Source organism: Anas acuta, chromosome 5, assembly GCF_963932015.1.
Source record: "Anas acuta chromosome 5, bAnaAcu1.1, whole genome shotgun sequence".
Classification (NCBI taxonomy): Eukaryota; Metazoa; Chordata; class Aves; order Anseriformes; family Anatidae; genus Anas; species Anas acuta.
The window spans coordinates 46,618,492-46,641,602 of record NC_088983.1 but is presented as its reverse complement, the minus strand read 5'-3'; the positions used below and the strand labels follow the sequence as shown (position 1 = coordinate 46,641,602).

At 37.5% G+C, this 23,111-nt stretch overlaps 1 protein-coding gene across 2 annotated transcripts in view; it reads left to right on the top strand.

Moving 5' to 3' along the window:
* The window catches only part of CHID1 (chitinase domain containing 1), a 99,262-nt gene that overhangs the window by 19,377 nt on the left and 56,774 nt on the right, over positions 1–23,111 (top strand). For both annotated transcript variants that reach the window (XM_068684531.1, XM_068684530.1), the window contains exon 9: positions 22,723–22,824. In XM_068684531.1, the coding sequence (XP_068540632.1) occupies positions 22,723–22,824 (102 nt within the window). The remainder of the gene's footprint in view (positions 1–22,722; positions 22,825–23,111) is intronic.

Sequence of the window (23,111 nt, the reverse complement as noted above, 5' to 3'; positions counted from 1 at the left end):
CCATCTCCCAGCAGAACTATCTGGTAACATTTGGTCACCTTTGAGTACCCTTTCAGGTGAAAAGCTGCCTGGCATCTTTGCATTGTGAGCATAGCTATCTGTTGTCCTATTGTGTACAAGCATTCATGATACACAATAGTGTTACAAGGATATACTGCAAGGAATACATCATCTCTTACAGAGAGCTGTGCTAACAGGCGTTATCTGATCCCATAAACTGTCAGATTCTAAATCTTTGTACTCCTATCTCCCTTTCCTTGCCCCTCAAAGTCAATGAGTGCCCCTGTTACACTGTAGATAGGTCAAATGTTGAAGTTAAGCATATGGCATGGCCTCTTACTCTGGGTAAGGTACTCCAAGTAACTATAATTGTTTAAGATAGGCTCTTTACTTGTTTAAGGTGAGGACTTCTGTCATGCGGGACAGCAGTGACAAAGCATGACCTGTCGTATAGGATTATGTGTGTGGAACCGTCCTCATAAAATAACTCTGTGTGTTCCAAAGGGTTGTACTAACTGCAGAAAAGGTGACTGGTAGGACACGTACTGATCCTATATCACTCTTGTTCCTTATCTCTGAATATTACCTAGTGGAATAGCACCTCCTTGTAACTGTGCAAATGTCTTTGGCTTCCTAGGCGTTGACTTCCTGATAATGATAACTGGGGAAGATTTAGAATATTAGCATGGTGAGCAATGAAAGTTTGTTTGTTTGTTTTCTTCCCAAATTTCCTATTTTCTTCAGGCTGTTCAGCAGCTTTGCATCTGCACATGAAAATTCAGAAACACGTGTCAATCTTAAATGGAAAGCCATTATTAGGTATTTTTTAGGTGAAACTTGTCAGCAAGAGAGAAAATTACAACATCCTCTTTCTTTGTTTTACTGGCTTACAGTCACTAATGCTTTATGGCAGTTCAACAGCACAATTTCAGGATGGTGTTGAATAAGCTTCTACATTTCTTGTAGGCTGTTGCAGTCTTTCTGAATATGTTCATTTTCAAGGTGCGAAAAAGGCTGAGAAAATGGAATGCCCAAGCAAGCTTGTAAATGGCTTGTATCTTCTGCAACTGGCCTTTTCTCTGCAATGGTCTAAAGAGGTTTTCACTGAGTTCTGTGGGGAGGTCCCATAGCATGAGGGAGAAACAAAGCATTTGCCTATAAGGATCTGTGCAGAGCTTAAATGCTGCCTGCTAAGAAGATTCAGACAACGTGTAGGTGACTAAAAAGCTGTTTATGTGTTGAGAGCAGTTGGCATCTCCACTCTGTTGTCACCTCAACTGTACGTTAGTGATGTAACCCTGTCCAAATTGAGACCTGAACGTAGCATACATACTTTCTGCCTACTTAGGACAGTAAGTCCAGAATAATACCCACCTGTAATTTTGTTCTTCAATAGCTGGATGAAATTTGGTTGCAGATTATTTTCTGTAAAAGTATCTGAGGATTTTTCTTTATTATTTTTCTCTATTGTGTAGTGCGAATGTTTTATACCATTAAAATGAGGTAGTCAATTTAATGCAAAATCCCTTTGCCTCCATGTGTGGCTGGCAATTTTTGCTGGTGTTTGTTTTTCTTCTAGACTTAGTGTGGCTTGTTCCTTATTCCTCCCCGTACTCTGTGTTTTCCATGGTCTCCCTATATCAGCATACACAGTCTGTAAACCTGAGGCAGTTTGGTAGACCATTGCACTCCAACTCTCGTGAAGAGTTAAATCCAATTCAGGCGAAGATGAGTCCTGAGACCATACTCTTGTTAGGTCAGTTGAGTATTTACAGGACTGTAGTCCTACACATGGTGCCTCTCCTCTTCATTGGTGCATCATGTAAACCTGGAACCTCTTGTAAGCATCACAGCACAATGAGAGGAAGCTCAAGCTGTGGGGAGGTGGCAGAAATTGCAGCATTTACAGAAGATGCTGAGGGATATCAAAAACAAGGGAGCTTCTGATCAGAACTTCCTCATCAGGGTGAGGCATCACATGTGTTGCAAGTAATCAGAGCTACTGGGCAGATGTTATTCATTACTACCACAGAAATTTTAAATAGAATTGCTAGCATGGCTGAAAGTAAACCAAAGTGTTATCTCTTGTATTAAATCTTTGCATCACACAGGAATGACTGCAGAACTTAGAAATATAGACATGGAAGCTAAATCCTGGAAAATTGATCCTTCCTCATGAGATAACCTTTGCAATGTTGGCAGGCCACTGCTACTCAGTCTGTTCATTTTTTTGCAGGTTTCTTTAGAAAATTGTGGTGTGGTACAACTTTGCATCACATGGGTGTTCAGTGGTGATAACAGAATACTTTGAGATTCTCTTGCTTCAGTTGAGTCAAAAATGAGAAATAACTAGGTCTTATGTCTGTCATTTATTCTAATCTTTCATGCTGCTGTCTTTTGATCTACATTTCATCCCAACTGAAGTTCCTTTTTTAAAGCAATTTTCTGTTGCTACTAATTGTAGTCTGTTACAGATAAAGCAAAGGAGAACACTTGAATCATTTTTCTGAAATGCTTTATCAATCACTACATCACACAAATGCTTTTAAAATGCTAATACATGCAGCGTTAAAACTTAAGTAATTGCTGTGAACAATGGTTACAATAAGGTGCATCCACTCCTGGTGTTAGGAAGCAAGTGGAGAACAGCACAGACCTTAAGATTGTTGTTTATTGTTATACTCCTGCTACTGGATTCAGTCTTGTGCCCAGAAGGACAGAAGTCTGTTCTATTTAGATGCAGTCACGTATGTCTACAGTCTAATGTTTTAAATCCATAAAAAGGACTTGAAGCTGGTGTAAGCTCCCTGCGTTCACATTTTGTCTTGGTCAGAGTTTGCCTTGTTACAGTAACTGTGAGCACTAGTTAGAAGTGTAACACCACACCCAGGTTTGGACCTTGCATTGCCCTTGCCCCTCCTGCTGCTGTCCTGAATACTGACCTGATAGGGTGTTCACTGTTGCAACAACTTTGTGATGTGAGATTTAGAGCTGCCCTCTTACAGGTGGAGCTGGGAATAGCTGTCTGTCAGAGGTACATTTTTTGACATGAAAAAACATATATATTTTACATGCCTGCCCTTAAATGGCCTTGATCTATAAAGGAGTAGTGAAGTAGTCTCCTTTTGTTGCCCTGGGAAATAAAACCCATAGTTCATATGAAAGAATTGAAAAGTCTCATTCCTCTAAAACAATTTGTTTCTTTATGCATTCCAAAGGTTTCTGGGATTTGATCATAAACCTTGATTGCTCAGGAGAATAATTAGTCACATTCTTTTAGATTAATACTGTTATATAAACCTTTGGCTTGCATTTATGTCTTCCAAATGCGTTAACTACAAGAAACACTTCAACTTATTGGGTAAACAGGTAGTTGAAAGTGCAGCTATCAGTTATGGAAACATCCTAAAATGTACACAATCCATGGATGCTTTAAAGCTTAGAAATCTGTTGGACCTAATGATATCTGCAAACAGAATCCTGATTTTTTTTTTTCCTTGCTTTGCTTTTTGGATTGTAGCTCTACTTGAAAATCTTGATTTATAGGATAACAAGGCTTCTACTGAAAGCTACATTCCATTGTGTATTAAATCCTGTGTCAGCTTCTTTGTGTCTTGAAACTCACTTTGGGTTTTAATACTTCCACACGGTTGAAGTGTGTGTCCTTTAATGCATCTTATATCCTTTATTTGTTGGAGTCACTGTAGACTGTTAATCAAGAAGACAGCAAAAGGCATGGAAATAAGTATCATCAAGAATCAAATAATATTTTAGAGTTCAACAGCTGGCAAAGGACTGATAAAGGAGACATGGAATACCCTACCCAGCTGGGATCCTAGCAGCTGAAACATCGTTTCTTTTGTGTTCTACCCTGATTAAAATTTAAAGAGAGCATAGTTAAATGTAAGCAGTTTATTTAAGAATTTGTAATTTATACTTCTTTGATATGCATTAAGATCAAAGCAGTCTGGCAGCAAACTGTCTGAGAAGAGACACTTTTAAGAGCTAAAAATACTGGTTTGCTTCAGGAAAAACAGTCTGGAAAATGCATTGCTGTACATGAGATCATTTGTATAATGCAGGGAGGAAATGCTGGGTCATCTGTTTAACTTTTCAGATGTAGCTTTTGCAAACAACTTAAACTAAGTGATCCACTAGCTGAAGGTTGCTTTCATAACCGAAGGATCCTGTAAGGCCTCTGGCTCTTGGTTTGCTTTTGAAATGTTCTGGGCTAAAGGAAAGCCTCACCTGGGGAGGCTGGGTAGAAGCAGACCTTGAATATAATTCTAGCATTTTTAATGCGTCTGTTTATGACGTTGTCTGGAGACAGATGCACTGACCTAATGAAAAGGTGGGAATGTATGGGGAGGCAGAAATCTTGCTAGCAAGCTTTGCTGTCCCAGAGAATGCATGTGGAGCTACCTTGCTGGCAAACATGAAATAAGCTAGTTAGCACTTCCATCCACCTGATGTCCAGGAGCTGTATGATTTTCCCACAGACATAAGTGACTGCAAGGGAGAAACAGTAGGAGACAAAGCTGTCATCTGAAGTGTGTACGTGTTATGCAGTGACTCTCCTTTGGGATGGGAGACTTGTGGTTGTGCGTGTCTGAGAAGAGGTGCTAGGGCTGTTGTGTTATGTAAATGGTTGCTAGTGCAGATGGTTTGCTGAAGGCTTCCAGCCTGTCTTTCAACAGATTGCCTCAAAATGTTAGACAGTGTTATTGCTTTTAGCATGCATGGATGCAGATGCATGTAGAAACTCTGTGAGTATCGGATCTAAAACAGCAGTGGGTGGCCAGGCATGTTCTGCTTGTTGGTCACCAAATAACTGGTGATGTTGGGTAGCTCTCTTTGTGCTGACTAAGCCTGTGCTTGGTAAAATTCTTGGCTTAAATATGTGGTTCTAAATGTGTTTTTATATATATATATATAAATGCATACATATATATATATATATATATATATATATATATACACACTATATATTGTTTTTCTAGTGAAGGAATCAATTCAGTGATTTTACTGCAGAAACTACAGTGGCAAAAGCTGGTTGTGGATGTTTTTATTACTTGTATCACAAGCCTCTTTTCAAATGGAGTAGCTGTGCTGGAGTAAACTACTTTTATGCTCTGTTCTGGTTTGGTAGTGGTACTAGTCTTTTCTGTTCACTTTTTTGCTTTGTGTTTGTTATGGTGTTGGTTTTTGTTGTTTTGTTTAAATTAGGAGTCAGCCTTTAAAAAGCGCATAGATATAGGTATCAACTTCTGTTAAATTTGCTGTTAAAAAGGCAAATGGAACTTGGTTGTACCTTAACTAGGTGCATTTCTGGCATTTATAGTTTATTACAGACATTCCACATGGCATAACAGTTGAGGATCAGGTTTGAAGGCACTAAGTCATTAAAAAAATGTTATTTAGGCTAAACACTGTGTTAAGTAACTCCATATTTACAGATGGGTTGTTAGCGATCGCTTTTCTCGGAATTTTATTTTCCCCTGAAGTAGAATCCTTTGTACAAAGTAGCAATAAAAAAATGGCATTGGTTGCATCACTGACTTCATAATATAACACTGCTTTTTACTTGCATATTGATGCTTAGGATATGTAACAAGCAACTTATGGCCTACGTGATTGATATCCTTTTTCAATACCTGTCTTTAGGTTATAGGGCAGTAGCTGCTCCAAGAATAGCAGATGATTCTTTCTCTCTTAAAGTTCTATGGAATTGTAAGTCAGAAGAAGTAAAATCATGATGTAAACACATGAAATCCCTTAAACGATAACATACCATTATGAGTGTTTCTTTCTCTTTGAAGAGAGTTTGCCGTTACAGGTAAAAAGCCTGTTAGAATAGTGATTGCTGCTTTTGTTTAGTTTTGGAGTTTGGTATGCACTTTAATCATGATTGATACATGGAATTCAATTTTAAAAATGGATTGATTCAGTTGTTAAGAAACTTCAAGTAACACAAGGCAGCTTTATGCTTCAGTAATTTTACAAAATGTAGCATGATAATGCTTGAAGTATATGAGACCCCAATCCTTGGTTTAAGTAATAGCATACAAAAAAGCCGTTGTTCTTACCTGTGTCGTAGTAAAATGCTTACTAGTACAGACCAGAGGTAATTGAGCAGCATGTCCTTACAGGACATGGTATTTGGGTTATTGGCAAGAATGTAGCACATTGTAAACAAGATATTGAGGCTATCGCTGCCCTTATGAAATTCTCAAAAATGCTACTACAGGTAAATTGCATGTGGTCTAGCGAGAATGAATTATCTCCTGGACAGTTTCTGATAGTGTCTGTCAAAGTAATATTTAAATTAAAACCAAGCGTGTTCGTCTATGATAATGGGTACAATTAACCTCACAGTTTCACGTGTCTCAGAAGAACTGAGAAGCTTTAGTGCATATAAGGTGTGTTTCCTCATCTCTTAAGCAAAGGATCTCGGTATGAATTTGACATTAAGTGCCCAGCTTTCTTAAAAGAGTCTGCTCTGCAGATGTGTGACTGTCAGGCTGTGATGACATTTCAGAGGGGACCCATGAGCAGATCTTGCATGCACTAAATAAGCTGAAGTCTGTTTAATGTTTTACTGAGTCAGATTTCTAGACATGGATCGTTCTTTTCTGGACTCTTCTAAATTTCCTATGTCTTCCTTAACATAGGGTTCCCCAAACACTAGATTTGAATAATATGTTGAAATTATTTCAAGGTGTGGTCCTTAGATTTTCCTGGCAGAAATGTGTCCGTGTGCTATAGAACAGAACACTTAGGACTGCACAGATCACTTGTGTAGCTTATGCCTTACAAACCTAGTACATCCTGGATATATTGGACCTGTTGTACATGCAGTATAAAATCAGTCTTTGCTGGTCTTGTGGCTACTTATCCAGGTTGCTGGACTTCTGTAAAATCTGGGCCAAAGAAGTGTTAGGGAAGTATATGTCATGTGAAAGTCACCTAAAACATTTTCCTAAGATGGTGTGGCTGGTAGATTTGGCTTAACTTTGTAGAATGTACAAGATTGTTTTAAAAAAAATATAAACAAACAACAACGCAGCAAAAACTTAATGGAATATGATCAGATCTTGAGGTTATTTCAGAAACAGAAATTGGAATTGAATTGGAAGAGGATCAGAATTTCAAAACGCTGGGTGTACACTGCTGTTTGTGGGGAAAGCAACATTTTTGATATTGAGATATGGTTGGCATTGAGCTTTCAGGGTGCCAAAAAGTAATTAATCTGCACTTCTCAGTGCTGGGAGGTCTCATGGCAGACTGTCTGGGGTAATATTTGTAGGAAGATTTGGAAAAATGGGAGTGCTTAGAGAAAAGTAAGAAAAACAGCTGAAAATAGGTAATGCCTCCTATGACAAAAATTTGAAGGACTGTGTTTCGTATATTAAAAAGAGCAAAAAGTGTCAGGAGACTTCAAGTATGTCAACAGGGGTTGTTTAAGTGACTGATAAATAGGTCTTTCTGTCAGCATGGAAGAAAAGGATTAAAAATGCTCTTAGTTTGATAAAGAAGTCTTAAGCTGAATACTAGAAAAAGAATAACATTGTATGGCAAAGTACTGTAGAAACACCTAGGAAAATTTTGGAATGTACTTTTTGAAGACTTCTTTGTCTTTTTAAGACTTCCTACTAAAGTTTCAGGTAAACCAGAAATCTAGATAGATTGTTTTTTGTTTGTTTGTTTTGGTTATGTTTGAAAAAGGGTCACAGAAAAGGAATGGAGGGAGCTGAAGACATGGAAGTCAGGTTTTGGCATTCTGTTCTTAGATTGAGACTTGTAGGCTTGCTGTTAGTCTCAGTGATTTAAAATACCAGACAAACATTTCCAAAATAATGTCTAAAGCACTGAAGAGGCTCATACTGTTAAATTTATAGCCTGATGTGAGTCTTCATGACTTGTCTAAAATTGACAAAACATGCCTTTGACAAAGCATTCTGTAGCAGATACTGTGGCTGTTTTCTCCCTGTTCTGAGCAGTTTGCCACATCTGTATGTGAAGCACAGAATCTCAGTGTTTTTCTGCTTCCCATCCATTCTCAGCTAAGTGCAATTCTGTCCCCACCATCATTTTTAACTGCTGCCTCTTACTGTGGTTGATCTCTTTTGACTGGAAGAAGTTGGAAATCAAAGTACTTTTTCAAGCAGTCTGAAGTCTTAAAATCTGATAACAGATTTGGATTACGCTGAGGCTATGTCGTCTTCACACTACGTTTTTAAAAGCAATTGGAAGCTGCTTGCAGAGGGTATTTTTGTTTTACATATGCATTATGATACCAGGGGCTTTGAAGAAAAAAAAAAAGGAAAGTATCTCAAGCCATTACTTTATTACTGTTTTTAGACTAGAAAGATTATAAAACCTTGATAGTACTTTAATGTGATTCAGCAATTTTCCTCTTTTCTGCCTTAAAGTGCTCTTTTTTTTTTTTTTTAAAGGCATCAAATAGAATGTCTTTTATGTTCAAATATTCTGTAGTATTTTTTTGGTAATCTTCATTATAGTTGTTACAGGAACAAGTCTGACATTCCTGAAAAAGGTCAAGAGGAATGTTCTGTACCAGTTCTGCTTCTTTTTTTTAATAGTGATAGAGGAGGGCAGGTGGGACTGGTTATAAATTCTTATATTTTTGACGTGGAAAGACTAGCTGTCTCTGGTAACTTTGGAGCAGCAGTCCTCATGCACTGAAAAATATGGTTTGTGATGGTGAGTTATTCATATATGGAATTAGCCTAAGCATCTTTTAGGACATTCTGGGTGATGGGCGTGGAAGGTAGCTAATACAGATTACCATCCTATTCAGTTTCATGCTGTTTAGGCATGATTATTCCAAGTTAAATAGTAATTAGGGCAAGTATTTCATCTTTTCCTAAAAACGCTTATTTCAAATTCTCCCAGAACTGTATGAGGATGGAAAGGTTACAGTTCACTGAACCTTCAGGAAGGAAGAAATTCTGTTTCCAGAAAAATAAGATGTTAAAAATGGTTCTTCTGATGGAGTGGGAAGTAAAGAAAGAACCTTTCTGGAGAAGCTGGAAGTTTTATCTAGCTTCTCTCGTGTTTATGTGGTGATGTTTATGCAGCAGAGTGTCTTCCTTTAGGGCACTAGTTGTCTGACTGTTCAGAATAAGTGAATGTTTGTTTTTCAGCTGTGGTAATCAGGTGTCACTTAGACGTCACTGCAAGTTTTATGGATTAAAATCCACCTTTATATAAGGGGGAGTCCTTGAATTGTTCTGTATTTATGGTGTAAGCAAGATGTGTAACAATGGATTTGGGGGAGGGAGAGCTACCTGCATCTTGAGATGATTTCTTTCCAAAATGTTGTTGCTCAATTTCAAATTATTGCTACCTTTGCTGTGCTGAACTTGGTACAGTCTCTGAAGAAAATGCTCAAAAAAATACAGGAAGAAAATGCTCAAACAGTACACGTGTTCCCAGAGCTTTAACTGAAGGCCAGACAATTGAATTGAAGAAAGTCACTTAAGCAGCCAGAATCAGAGGTGGCTGGAAACTAGGATTTCCAATTTATGCCAAAATATTCAGGTTCTTCGGCCTACTGGTCTATAATGCTGTTTTAGTACCTGTTTTAAAGAGCTTGCACAACACTTCTGTAATGTGCAACAATCTTGGTCATAGCTTCGTACTTGCAAGTGAAACATGTGCAGTTGAATCTGTAGTTAAGCATGCTTTTCATTTTCCACTTTTTTAGATTCTAGGCTTTGGAAAGAGCACATTAAAGCTGCTTCAGTCTTGGCAAATAATCCATATCAAATTGTTTGTCTTTATTGGCTTCATGAGATGCACAGCAGTAGTGCAGCTGCTTTCATTTGAAAGCCACAGGAACCTGAACTTCTCTTCTATCTTCAAATATTTGAACATAGTGTGTGCTCCTCATTCAAAATACAGCAAGCATCCCTAACTTTGGATGTTCATATTTGAATATGTAAGAGTAGAAGAACCTCTTTGTCTCTCTCTTTGTTAGTCAAAGCTTCTTTAAGTACACGGTGTCAGTATTTTCCACCTCTAAACTTCCACTTGTGTAAAATAAAGATTTTAGCCATTCAATTAATTCCTTATTGTCTGTTGACAATAAAATAAAAAACATCACCAAAAAAAAAAAAAAAGCACATTACAGAGGTACCTTAAAGAGCTTCAGCATTTTCTTTCCAAAGCTGCTATACCAAAATTACCAGAAGGTATTCAATCGTCATTACTGCTATTCAGAATTTTTCAGGTAGCAGTGGAAATCAGCATAGTTGTGCTACCCTGCATCTTTTGAAAGGTTGTCAGCAAGACGGAGAACTTGTTCCTTTCTTTTACTTTGTGCTACTTTTCTACTTTCCTACAAGTCTACGTGCATGCTGTGCTGGAAAATGGAAAGGGTATGTGATAGAAAATGGTCTGTTGCCCTTGTAGTTGCCCAGCTCAGTGGATGTCCCAATGAACCAGTGTTTTGCCTGTGTGATAAAGGAAATAGGTATTTTAGTCTCTTAAAAGTTGATTACGGATGGGCACTTCTAATTATTGAAAGAATTTGGTTTTCACCAAAAGTATCGTCTTTAAAAGTTGCTGAAGATTCAGGTAGTTGCCTTGCCATGACTTTGTGTATACTGAGAGATGTGTTGGTGGGTTCACTATTCCAGTACACACACTTTTTTCCTTACAAGCATTGCTAGCAAGTAGTAAGTCTGATGTAGCATAAAATTACCCCATTGTTTATCATATGATAATCTATGGTAAACAAATGCAGTTCAGTTATGAACAGCTTCTAAGATATCTTTGTTCTGGAGTGAAATAAGAACAGACGCTTAGTTTTAACACCATTCACAGGCAGGACTGTGGGTCAGAATGTAAATTCTTGAAATTTTGATAAGTAAACAGATCAGGGATCAAAACAGCAGAAAACCCCTTTCTAGATTGGGGTGGAGTTTTAAATAAACCAGTTATTTCAAATAACAGCATGTTAGAAAAGCAATATTGTTGAGTAGAGTTTATTAAGTAGGATTCTGGTGTTTTTACCAATACCTATAGTTAATGTTGTGAAAGGTTAAAGTGTTTGTGGCACACCTGGCTGTAGTGATCTAACTTTGTTGTAATCAATAAGGCTCTTGAGCTTTTATAATCTTTCTACATGTTATGTTTTTTACTTTTCCTTCCAGTTTGATGCGAAGTCACATAAAAGCAGGTGATTCTAAAAATGGTCACTGTATAGTTAGCCAGCATATACACCAAGTATGTTCTCCCAGACCTGTTGTATGTTAATAAAGGAAATTGATGCTTGAAGACAGTCTCTTTGGGCAAGTAATAAACACAAAACAGGACATGGGAAGCAAAATTTGAGAGCTCTTTATAACTATGCAGTTTCCTATTTGTTGTGCCTGGTAGGTAATAACACACTGCCCTTCATCTTTCCTGTAGTCGTTAATCTTCCTGTGAGTATCCTAAGAAGTGACACTGTCAGAAATATGGAGGGTACATTTATGAACCAAGACTTTGAAATTAGGCTCTGTTCATAAAATTCAGCACTGGAGAAGGCATAGAAATAACTCTTAAGTGGGTTGTCTAGGCTAGCTGACTGGCGTAATAGTTCTTATTGGGTGTTAGAGAACTTATAAAATGTGTGACTTGGATCACAGGATAGAGCTTGAAATATGAGTTTATATTGAGGAGAGCAGGAAACTGGGTATGAGATGACTGCTGACTACTTCTGAGTAACTGTTACTGGAAAAAGTTTAATAACCTCTTCTAATTACAATAATACTATTGAATCATACTTGGTCCCGCCATTGGGCTCATGGATTTTGTTTCTTTGCTGTATAAAGGCTTATAGAATAGATCTGCCAGTAGCTTCTCTTTATAAACTGGGTTCTGCTAGCCACAGTAAATCTGGATGCTTGTTAATGGCTATAAATGATACCTGTGTTTCTGTTGCCAGTGACTTGCCTGGTTTTGCTGCTGTTTGTTGGGTTTTCAGCTCAGGACAGCATGGCTCTGACTGCAGCCATGAAAGTTCAATGCGTTCTGTATGGATTCAGAAGGGACTTGAGAGGAACAAATATATTCTTAGAAGTAAATGGCTTTTAAAAGACTGTGCCTCACTATATAAAATTAATACAGCCAAGGTCTGACTGTGCTCCTGTGTGTTGAAGCAGGTGCACTCATCAGCTTTTGAATTCCCACTAGAGAGAATCGTTAAAATAATCTGTAGGTCAACTAATGATGGTTGAAGAGAAGTGGAATATATTCATCACTGTGTCTGGTGTTTGTGGCTCTCTCAGTTCTGAGCCAGCTGCTACAGAGCAATGACTGCAGAAATTTCAGGGTGATGTTGGACAACTTTACAAAAAATAAAAAAAAGGGAGGGGGGGGTGGAGAGAGAAAAAAGATGTGCTTTTTAATCTTTGCAAGGAGGAATTAAGCCTACATTTGGTGTGTTAGATTTTTTAAATTAGGTTCATATGCTCCAGGGTACAAGCTTGTTTTGCATGATGTTATGCTATTGGAGCATGCCTTGCCTGGGCATTGAGCCCTGGCATCAAAGGCACTGGAATAGTTTGGAAATTAGGAGAACCAAATGGTGACACAATGAATTTTCATTTATTGCGTAAATGACTCCTCTGAAGAGGATAAAGCAACATAACAGGAATGGCATTAAAGGACAGCAGTTTATCTTCCCCAAAATGGAAACAGTAAATACAATAAGTATCAAAAGGAACTTTTTCTTCAGTGATACTCAGATATGTCTGTTTTTAACACGGGCTAATTTATTATGTTGGATTAAGAGTTTCAGATAAACTGTATTTTTCAGGTAACTTAAGAATTTGCAGGTTATACAGATAGGACTGCTGGTGTGCCTCAGCCCTAGCTGGAAGAATCTGTCAATGGAAAGACAGGACAGGAGTTTCCAGGTTCATTTGTCCTTAAGTGTCTGCTGGGATTTCTTGCTTGCTTTTCAGGACCTGTAATTGTTGGCGTATTTCTCGTTCTTGACTTCTGTTACTGGTTTATACCAGATGGGCCACAGGTAATTAGTTTGGCTTCGTGAAAACTGTGTAGGCTACTCCATGACAAGAACAGATCCCGTGTTTCTCTCTGTTTGGAGACCAAGTATTGAAAAGGCAACAGCTGGGATGGGATATGTATATTAAGGAAGAGTGCCATTCCTCAGTGATCTGAAAAATTCCATTTGGTTTGCAAATACCATTTTGTTTCCTGATCAAAATAGAGCAAATTTTTATTTTTCTGTCAGTTATCATTTACAATTCCCCAGTGACATGAAGCTCTCATATTTTTGTGAAGTGGCCACTCCCAGCTCTTTTGTGTTGTGAACCTGTAGCACTTGGTTACAATTTTCGTGCTTGTCAAGCTGGCTAGGTTTAGTTTAGTTTTGTTTTTTAATGACTATCCTGATCTAATCAGAGAATTTGATAAAGAGATGCTTGCCATTAAGGAAAGTTGAACAACATCAGGAATGCTAATAGCATCAAGGAAAGTCAGGCTTGTGTTTTTAGGATGAACTGATTTTGTAGTTTAAATTATGATCTTTGTTGTGGACAACTGACAGTGCTTGTGCTCTCTGAAGGCATCTGAATTATACGATGTCTCTGTAATTAGTGCAGCAGCTGAAGGCACTACATAAATAGGGTTGGAGAGGTTTGTTTCTGAATTTAAGCTGCTACTCTGAATAGTAGGGAATGGTATTGAAAGGGGTATTATTCTAAGGCAAAATAAGCTATAATTAAGTAGCTTCTGATGGGCATTTATCTAATGAGCTCTTATAACAACACTTGTTCGCTGCTTAATTTTAATGTTCCCACACTTACCTGCACCATTAGAAGGTTCTCAGTATTGTCTAGCCCAGGCCTACTTGTTTTGTAACTTAAAGCTATGCGTTGTCCTATCTGCAGATAGCCAGTGATAGGACAACAGGAAATGACCTCAAGTTGCACCAGGAGAGGTTCAGGTTGGAAATGAGGAGACATTTCTGCTCAGAAAGAGCAGTCAGGCATTGGGACAGGTTGCCCAGGGAGGTGGTGGAGTCACCATCCCTGTGGGTATTCAAGGAAAGGTTGGACGTGATGCTGGGACATGGTTTAGTGGGTGACATTGGTGGCAGGGGGATGGTTGGACCAGATGATTTTGTAGGGCTTTTCTAACCTTAATGATTCTGTGATTCTATTCCAAGCGGAAATTGTCAGAGATTGCCCTCCCTTTCATGCAACTGAGAAGTTTGACAACTGATGGTCTATATTTAAAAGGCAGTAGCCTGCACATTTGGTCTGTGCATCAACAATCATTGATAATAGAAACATAATTTGTATTCTCAAACACTGTACGTCTGCTAAATTATAATCTAGAATGTGAATTCAATAGGTGAACAAACAAGGCCACGCACAGAAATTACGACAGGATTTTGTATTCCAATAGCAAGAGGTACCAGGAAGATAGATGAGACCAAAATACTAAAAAAAGCAAAGCTGGCTTACAGGTAGAATATTAGTGCAGATTGTTGCAAATGCTCAGAAATCAGGGAATTAAACTAGAAATATATAAAATAGTATTAGGATCAGAGGCTTTGTGATCTGCAATAAAAGTCATGCAGTTATACGAATGTCACATTAACAGATGCAGAATCCCCTTTCCCAACGTGATGCTGGTATTCATCACGTTGTATTCATTAACATTCATTCTTACAGAAAATGAGTTGGGTTTTCAAGAAGGGCTTAATAATTTAAACAACTGTTTGTCCAGTGTTTTCTTGCAGGGCCAATAGTGGCATCCATCAAATAGGAATACTATCTGTGTCAGTGAAATTTTTGAAAACACACATGGAATTTATATGGTGCTGTCCCAGAATGAGAAGCTTGTGATAAGTGATCAGCTTTCATTAAAAAAAAAAAAAGTAAATTCCATCCCCTCGAGCCCTATGACTGAGAAATGATTGTGTAAAATGGCTGATCTCTGAAATTGAACCAGAAAACTAAAACAAGCTTAAAAAAAAAAAAGCCTGTTGCTTATGCTTGTTCTTTTTATAAGTTTGTTTGCCAGTCCTGTCAGTTTATATTTACTAATATAAACTGGAATTGTTTACACTCTTAAAAAATGTAATTCTCAGTTTGCAAAGCCATAGTTATCAGTAAATTAAACCCTAAAATCATGTCGATATAAATGCCTGCAGTACAGATGCAAACAAGGAAATGTAAAGCTATTTTCCTCTAGTAGCTGTTGTGCATTTTAAATCCAGAGAAAAAGGAAGAGAATTAATAAGCCCAAAGGGTTTTCAATATATCTACACATGTAAATAAAAAGCAAAAAGTGCTGTTCCTTGGCTAGCAGTGTTCATTCTTCCTTACAGTGGTTTCTTACAGAGGACATGATAAATACTACTTTTCAAATGTTAGATGAGTTTTAAACCTTCAAAAAGAGTTTTAAATTCTCTTCAAAATATATCCAAAGTAATGTGACTGTGCTTGAGAAGAACACAAGAATGGGGAAAGCATTCAGTGATGCAAAGAGAATATTTTTACTCTGTATTTTTTTTGCCAGTGATTTTTAGATTTCTGTTTTCTGACATCACACTCTCATGTCTTTTATTGTCTTACTGTGGACAACCATACATTAGCTTCTGCAGGAAGCCTGTAAATCTGGACTCTAACTCAGTCTTCAGCTAATGTTGAGATCTTGTGCAACTGCAGTATTCTGTGCTTTTCTCTTATGTTGGGATATTCATGCTGTTCCAGCACGTTAAAAATTAACTGCTAGTTTTTCATGTTTCCATTTTTTATTTGCTCATTCTCTCAAAGTTTGCATCTATCGGAATGTAGTTTCTTTGTCTTTGTTACCAGTATGGTAGTCTTTCATATTATATAAGCAAAATGTTGATGGAGATGTTAAGATGTTGGGGTTTGGCTGGGAGGGCAAAGAACCTGATTTTGTCTCTCCCTCCATCTCTCCCAAGACTTCTCAGGTTTGAAATTGGGAGAGTATGTGAGCAGTGGTGATTGGTTTTATGGAATTACCTTTTCAGTTGGATTCTTCTCTCTATTCTAAGAGGAACAGTGCTTGCATACAGTGCATGAACAAAGAAAAAGATGTGTAATAACTTGGAATTCGTTATTTGTTTCTCCTGCAACAGATGTACCTCAACACTATGGTTCAATGAACTAATAGTTTTGGTTTTGCAATGTACGGTCCCTGAGTTGTCATATTGGTCTGGAAGCGTAGGCCACGTAATCAGATACTGTGTTTAAGTTCTGCTTCAATGGAGATTTAGGGCATATTATTGTATATTGTTCTTCAGCTCTTGCAACTTTTTGTCCTCAGAAGGGAAGTAGAGAAAAAGAATGGTTTATTACAAGTGTATGTGAGCTTATTTGAATACTAAGCACGTGCATTTTCTGAAATGCTTACCAAGTAATGTGCATCTATGTAAAAACCTTGATACGTTATCTGCAAGGATGCACTCGCTGATGGAGGGAGGTCAGAGATGCAGATCATGCAGTGCTTTTTAAATTCTCCAATCAGCTGCACAGAATTCAGCCCGCGCTATATATTCAATCTGTTTTCATCTGTCTGAGAATCCCTTTTTGGGTAATCATTCAGTATGGTCACGTTCTTTTCTGACAGCAAGGATTAGGTCTATAATTATTGTTCATGCCTCTGAACAGCAGTATCGTGTCAGGGTCCTGTTGTTGACTTGCCTGCTTCATCCAATACTATTGCAGGCACAGATTAATTCTATTTTTAGCCTGATTTCGCAGAAAGCAAGGTGTCTCAAAGCTTTATCTGTTCCATTCTTCATTCCTCTGCAGAAGTGTATTTACCATTTGGCCAGTTTCAGACAAAGTGGACATAGGCATAGAATTTTAATAGTCAGGTCCCTGCCACTTCATGAAAATAGGCAGCTGGGCAGCTGAGTAAGACCGATCTTTTTCTTCAAGACCCAGCAGTGGGAGGGCATTGTAAATGAAACATTTATAAGACACCAGAGCGTCTAGTTGCAAAACGTCCACGGAAACCAGGATTCACATAGAACTATCTTTTAAGTATTGGTAGAAGAGAATTACTTCAGTGAGCTATCATCCATCTAGGGCTTTGGTGAACCTAAAATGAGATAGGGTAGTTGCAGAACTGCCAGGAGGATTTTTACTGAAAATAAAGTAGTTTAGGATTGTAACTTGTTTGTGTGTTTTACTACTTCATTATCAATGCCTGAATTACATGATCCACATGGTAGAGATTCATTTAGCTCTTGTTCCTCTTTGCTGTAGAACAGACAGGGTGCAGAGAGAAACAGTGAATTTGTATTCCATGATCATGCATTAACTGAATTCAGTGGTCTGTTCATAAAATGCAATAGCATTATACTTTAGTGCAGCTAACTGTGAGGAGCTATGAAAACTAATATCTGGTGGTGAGAAAAGAAGGGAGAAGGGAAGATTTGCAAACAGCTGGTTTACAGAGAAAACAGAGAATTACACGCAACAAGAAAATTAAGTCATTACTGAGCAGATGACTTCTGAAATAGATATATAGAGGAAACAGAAAATCAATCAGCTTTCCATTATGAAGGATCGTTCAAAGAAGTGAGGATAAAGAAGAGCTCTCGTGGTAGGTGACAAGGTGAGGTAAACAGACAAGAATGCAGTTCAAACTTGCAGGGAATAGCAGTCAGCTACAAGACCTTTTTTTCCTTATCTTATTTCATTTTGAGAGTAATCATAGTGAGACAAGAAGTAATTGAGAATGTAGATTCATTTGAAAGTAAATGAAAGTGGCTTGCATGGTTGAAGTATTTTTTTCCAGTCTTTCAAAATGAAAGACGACAAAGTCAAAACCTTATAGAAATACTTATCAGTAAAGCTCTAATGGGAATTTTGATACGTACTACCATATGCTATTTGGAAGATTCAGGTAATAGACATTCCAAGCTATGAAACAAACCACCCAGTGCTTATTTAGGTGGGAAAGAATAATTAAAAAGGCCTGGGAAATTCTAACCCGGGTATAGAGAAATATCAAGGAAAACATGTGATTTCTTCTTCTAAGTCTGATGTTCAAGTACTGTACTACCAGTTTCTGTCTGTGTGTATATACGTGTGTGTGTATATATATCTATATAAACAAGCCAACTGTCAAAAAATACTAATAAATTGAAGAGGATATGTGCAAATGAGACCTATGATCTCAGGGAATATTTATTCTTTGTGTTGTTCAATGGAAATTTGGGTCAGAAATTTCTCTCTTTACTTCTGTGCAGCCTTTGCTTGTTTTGTTTCCTTTTTTCCTTTAACTGAACTTTTCCCGTCTCAGCCTGTGACTTTTTTTTTCCCCCTTATGTTTTCTCCCCATTTTTGAGGAGGGGGGAAGTAAGAGAGCTCTGTGGTGAGGTTCAGTTGGCCATCAGTGTGAAACCACCACAGCTTCTTAGACAAGTGAAAAGTGGCTTAACTAGAAGTGGGGGAGAATGGTCATATAAACAAGGTTTCAGCAGGAAAATAAGTATTTTAGCCAAGAAATGAATCTTTTTGAAGCATGTGGTGGAAGCTTTATTACCTTTCAAGCAAATGGACTGGTCTAAAGTAAAAGTATTGATGTATCTTGGACAGCTGTAATCTGTACAAGAAATGGACTGTGACACTTACTAGAAATGTACATCTCTTAAGCATTATGCTCAAAAAGTAGAGTGCTTGTTTCCTCTCAGTAACTCAGTGGTTCCCTACAAAAGGACAGACAAGATATGCAAGTTCATCAAGCACCTAGGTTATTGTCCCATATATCACAACGGACATTTTGTCCAGACCTCACGTAAAACAAATGATTTACTGTATATTCAGTATTAGTGGTTTTTACAGCGGCTACTAGTGTGCTATAAATGTCATCTCTGATGAATTTCTTCTCTTGGAGTGACTTTTACAGTCCACATAGATGCAAATTTGGTCTTGATTAGATGGCCATTTCCAAACCTGAATAGCAGGGGTTTTATTGTTAGCAGGTAGGAAGCTTCATAGTTATGTTGAACGATTGATATAAGAATCTAACAAGAACACTAGTGCATCTAAGCAGAGTGTTAAGGAAACTGAATGAATGAAATTTGTTTCAGTTATTGAGATAGAGAAATACAAATACAAATATTATATCAAGTATCTGGCTCTTAGAATAAATAATAAAAAATAAAAAGGATTTAGTATAATCTGGAATAAAAAGAATACTCTTTCTTGCTTCAAATTTACTTCTTGAACCCAATTGTTTCATATTTGTAACACATGTTGCATAATTTCAGTAGGAAATTATGTAGGCCAGTAGACGCAGATTTCTTTATATGGCAGATCTCTATTCAGTGCTCAGCTTCACTCTCTTATCCAGTATGTTTGTTAGACTCCAGAAGAGGTGTAATTTTTGAATTGTGTCTTTGGGTAAACTCAAAGCGAACAAAACACTTCAGAGGTTAGGGTTAATTTTGTGCAAAGAGACTTTTGAATTAAATAATGTAATAAATAATCTGCTTTTCCTGTAACTCGTGTTGATGTACCTGCTTTCTGTCTCTTCACGTTTTTGATGTTGATGGTAAGCAAAAATAAATATAAATAAAAGTCACCAAGGTTTGTCTGCTGGCAGTTTAATAACAAGGCCTCTTTAGTATTTAAGTTGTACACTGTTGATAAATGCTGATGGAGCCTGTCACGGCTGAGTGTTTTGGAAACAGTACTTGAGATGAGTTTAGGACTAACTTAAACATCAGAATGATTGGAGAACCTTAAAAGAGAAGCATAACAGCTGTGAAAAAATAATTGTTTTTATCCTTAAGTGCCATTTTTTGACTCAGAACAATTCTGAAGTCATGTGTCCAGTAGTCTTAGTGCTGTTCCAATGAGCAGTTTCTCAATGTGCTTGACTTAGAGCAGAATTGACTGGTGCTGACAGAGCTGGTGAGTGGTGCTTGTTTTTTGCAGAAAAGTTGGTTTTAACACCAATCATGAATGGACAAAGCACGTTCATCACTGCTAGACTTGTTCCAAGTTGGAACTTATGCCTCTGCTCCTCAGATGCTTTTCCTTTGTAGTTAAGTAGTTCAGTTACAAGCTTGCTTTGCACAGAATGACTACATCCATTTTAACCTGATTTTTTTTTCCGTTCCTTGACAATGTATATGAAAAGTGGATATATTACCTGCCCTCCATATCCAAGTTTCATTAAAATACTACCCAGCCTAATCTGTAAGGCAGTCTGACTTGCCATAATATCTAATGCACGTTATAATTACTTTTTATGCTTTTCCCGTCATAAGTAATCAAAATCAATTTACTGAAAATGTGTTTTGCTGGAGTTTGCAATGGGGAATTGCTTTGCCTAAGGGCATCCAGGTTGCCATGACATTGTTTCAAAAATGTCCTTGTTTTCTTTATTCTTGTAGAACAGCTGTAATTTGCAATTGCAGTAAATGACAGGCAGATAACTATAAAAAACAAACAAACAAACAAAACAAACAAACAAACAAAAAAACAACAACAACAACCACCCAAACCTGAGGTCTGCCAATGGTTCCAGAAGTGAAAATTTGTGTTAATTTATTAAAACCCCAGATGAAAAGGGACGGGATTTCTCCTCATTATGAGAAGTATATAACTGGTTCTGAAAACTTGAGACAGCCAGAACACCACTGTGCTTTGTACAAATTAGAGCTACGTAATCCAGTGTGCATTTGGTCAGGTCCATTGACCTCACTCGCAAATATCATTCATGCTTTGCTCCCTTACAACATGACAGACATGTTAAATGATTTATTCTGCCCCACTTCATTACCTGTACTCTGTTAACTTATTTCCTAATGTGGGAGAACAGAAAGTGTCCTTTTAAAACAGTAGCAGAATGCTGTTATGCTCTGGTGACCCATTCAGCAAATGTTGTTGGATGCAGAATTTACGCACTGATCCAAAAGCGATGAGGGTCAAAATAAGTTGTTGTTTTTTCCAGTCTATTACTTGCATCTGTTGCTGAGCATCTCTTTTGTTTTTTACATTTAGGTTGGACTGCAAGTGACTTGTAATGTATAGCTTGTCTATATAGGCATTGCCTGCTAATTTGTAGGTCAAGTAGTAGTTTCTGATATCACTGGAAAGTTCTAAATTCTTCAGTCTCTTCCCTTCTATCCTCAAGAGGGATCTCGTACAGTTGTTTAAATCTGTTAGAATGGCTGTTGTGCTAGAATTTGTAGCTGTTAAGCCATTTTTTTTTTCTTTGCAGGGTTCTCCTGTGAGCCCCGCTTTTAGTTTAGCTTTTAGAGGTTTTTTTTAGGCTATTCAGGAGAATACCCAACTTTACCTGTCTGTCTCTTATGCTTCAGAGCCCTCTGACAACATTGTTTCTTTGCAGTAGCTTCTTCTTTTTTGTTCACTGCCATCTTTGCCCTGTGATTAAGGCTTTCTTATGTTTCCTGCTGTGATGAAGTTTTAAAAAAAAAAAAAAAAAGTGCAGGGGAGTAAGAATGCTGTGTTCATAGAACGTGGTTCATAGACTGGATTTTTCTCAAACTGAGGATAAAATGCTGAATTTCCACCAAGATTCAGGAAAAATCAACCCCTAGTACTCCCTTTAGTCACCTTCTTCCTTTTCGGAGTCTTCTTCCAAGACTGATAGTATTTTTGTTTCCCTAATGTCGTGTTATGAACCATTATTTGTGGGGTAAAAAAAAAAGAGAGGAGAGAATGTTGGTTAGCATGTACATTATACCTGCTGAATACTTTGCAGTGACTTGAACTCTTAAGCTGTTTCTCAGAAATGGGTAATTGCTTTGCCTTATCTTACTACTTAGTAGCACACATGGATATAAAAGTTTTTCCTTTTGTACTGCTACTACTTACCCTCAAAAGAAAAATAAATGTTTTGTTTGTGTTTTTTTTTAAAAAAAAAAAATTTGTATAGCCTTTTGCTAAAAGGCTGTACTTGTATTGCCCTGCTGCTTTTTATCACCTTTTTGGAAGCGAAGAAAAAAAAAAATTAACATAACCTTTTCATGTTGGAAGAAATTTCTTAAGTACAATAGAAAATCCTATCCTTGGAAGATGCCCCATCCCTGCAAGAGCTCAAGGTCAGCTTGGATGGGGCTTTGGACAACTCGGTTTAGTGGGAGGTGTCCTTGCCCATGGCAGGGGGTTGGAACTGGATGGGCTTTAAGGTCCTTCCAACCTAAACCATTCTGTGATAAAATTATTTTTGCCTAGGAGATTAAACAAGATGTTACCTTTGATTTATGTATGTATTTTGTTATCAACAGCTGCACTCATCCATTTAAGTATGGCTCAGGTAACCTTTAGTTTTATAAATACCAAGGACAGTTTGACAGTCCAAGCAATTCAGAGTTTTGTAAAAGCCTTTAGATTTCAACTGATTAATATCTAAAGCAACTTGATTAGTCCATAGTCCTTACAACCACTATTGTAGCCATGCTGGTGATGCAGATTTGCTTAGCGTGCTGTAGATGTCTGATTTTTCCTATTGGCAACAGAAGTAGCACTGAATATTTTTTTCTTTACAATTTACTTTAAGAACAGAAATAAGATTCATTCTGAGGTGCTTTAAGAAAAAAAGTACGATTTTGAAACCCAGAGGTGAAATTAAGCACAGCTGTTACAATAGTGTTTTTTGTTGTTGTTGTTGTTTTTTGTTTTGTTTTATTATTATTATTTTGTTTTGTTTTAAAAGGACTAACCAGCCAGGAATGTTCACGAAGAAAGAATTTGATCAGTTGGCCTCAGCAATAGACAGCTTCAGTCTCATGACATACGACTATTCAACACCACAACGGTAAGACTCTAACGTTAGGAAAAACGCGCTGAAGGAACTCATTTCCATTTACACTGCTATGAAATCTACAATATGAGTTACTGTTTTTTTCCCATAAAATGGATGGTGTGCATTAACTGTAATAGACAGGAAAGTTTTGGATTAGTAGTTAGGATAGTTTATTTTTGAATCAGCCCATAACTTGGGTGTAACTGCAGTGAGGATCTGGCACCCAGTATTGAGAAGGGCTTTGTACCTGAGCTAAAGAATTACTCTTTTACTAGTACTGTGACACTTATTTTTTCCAG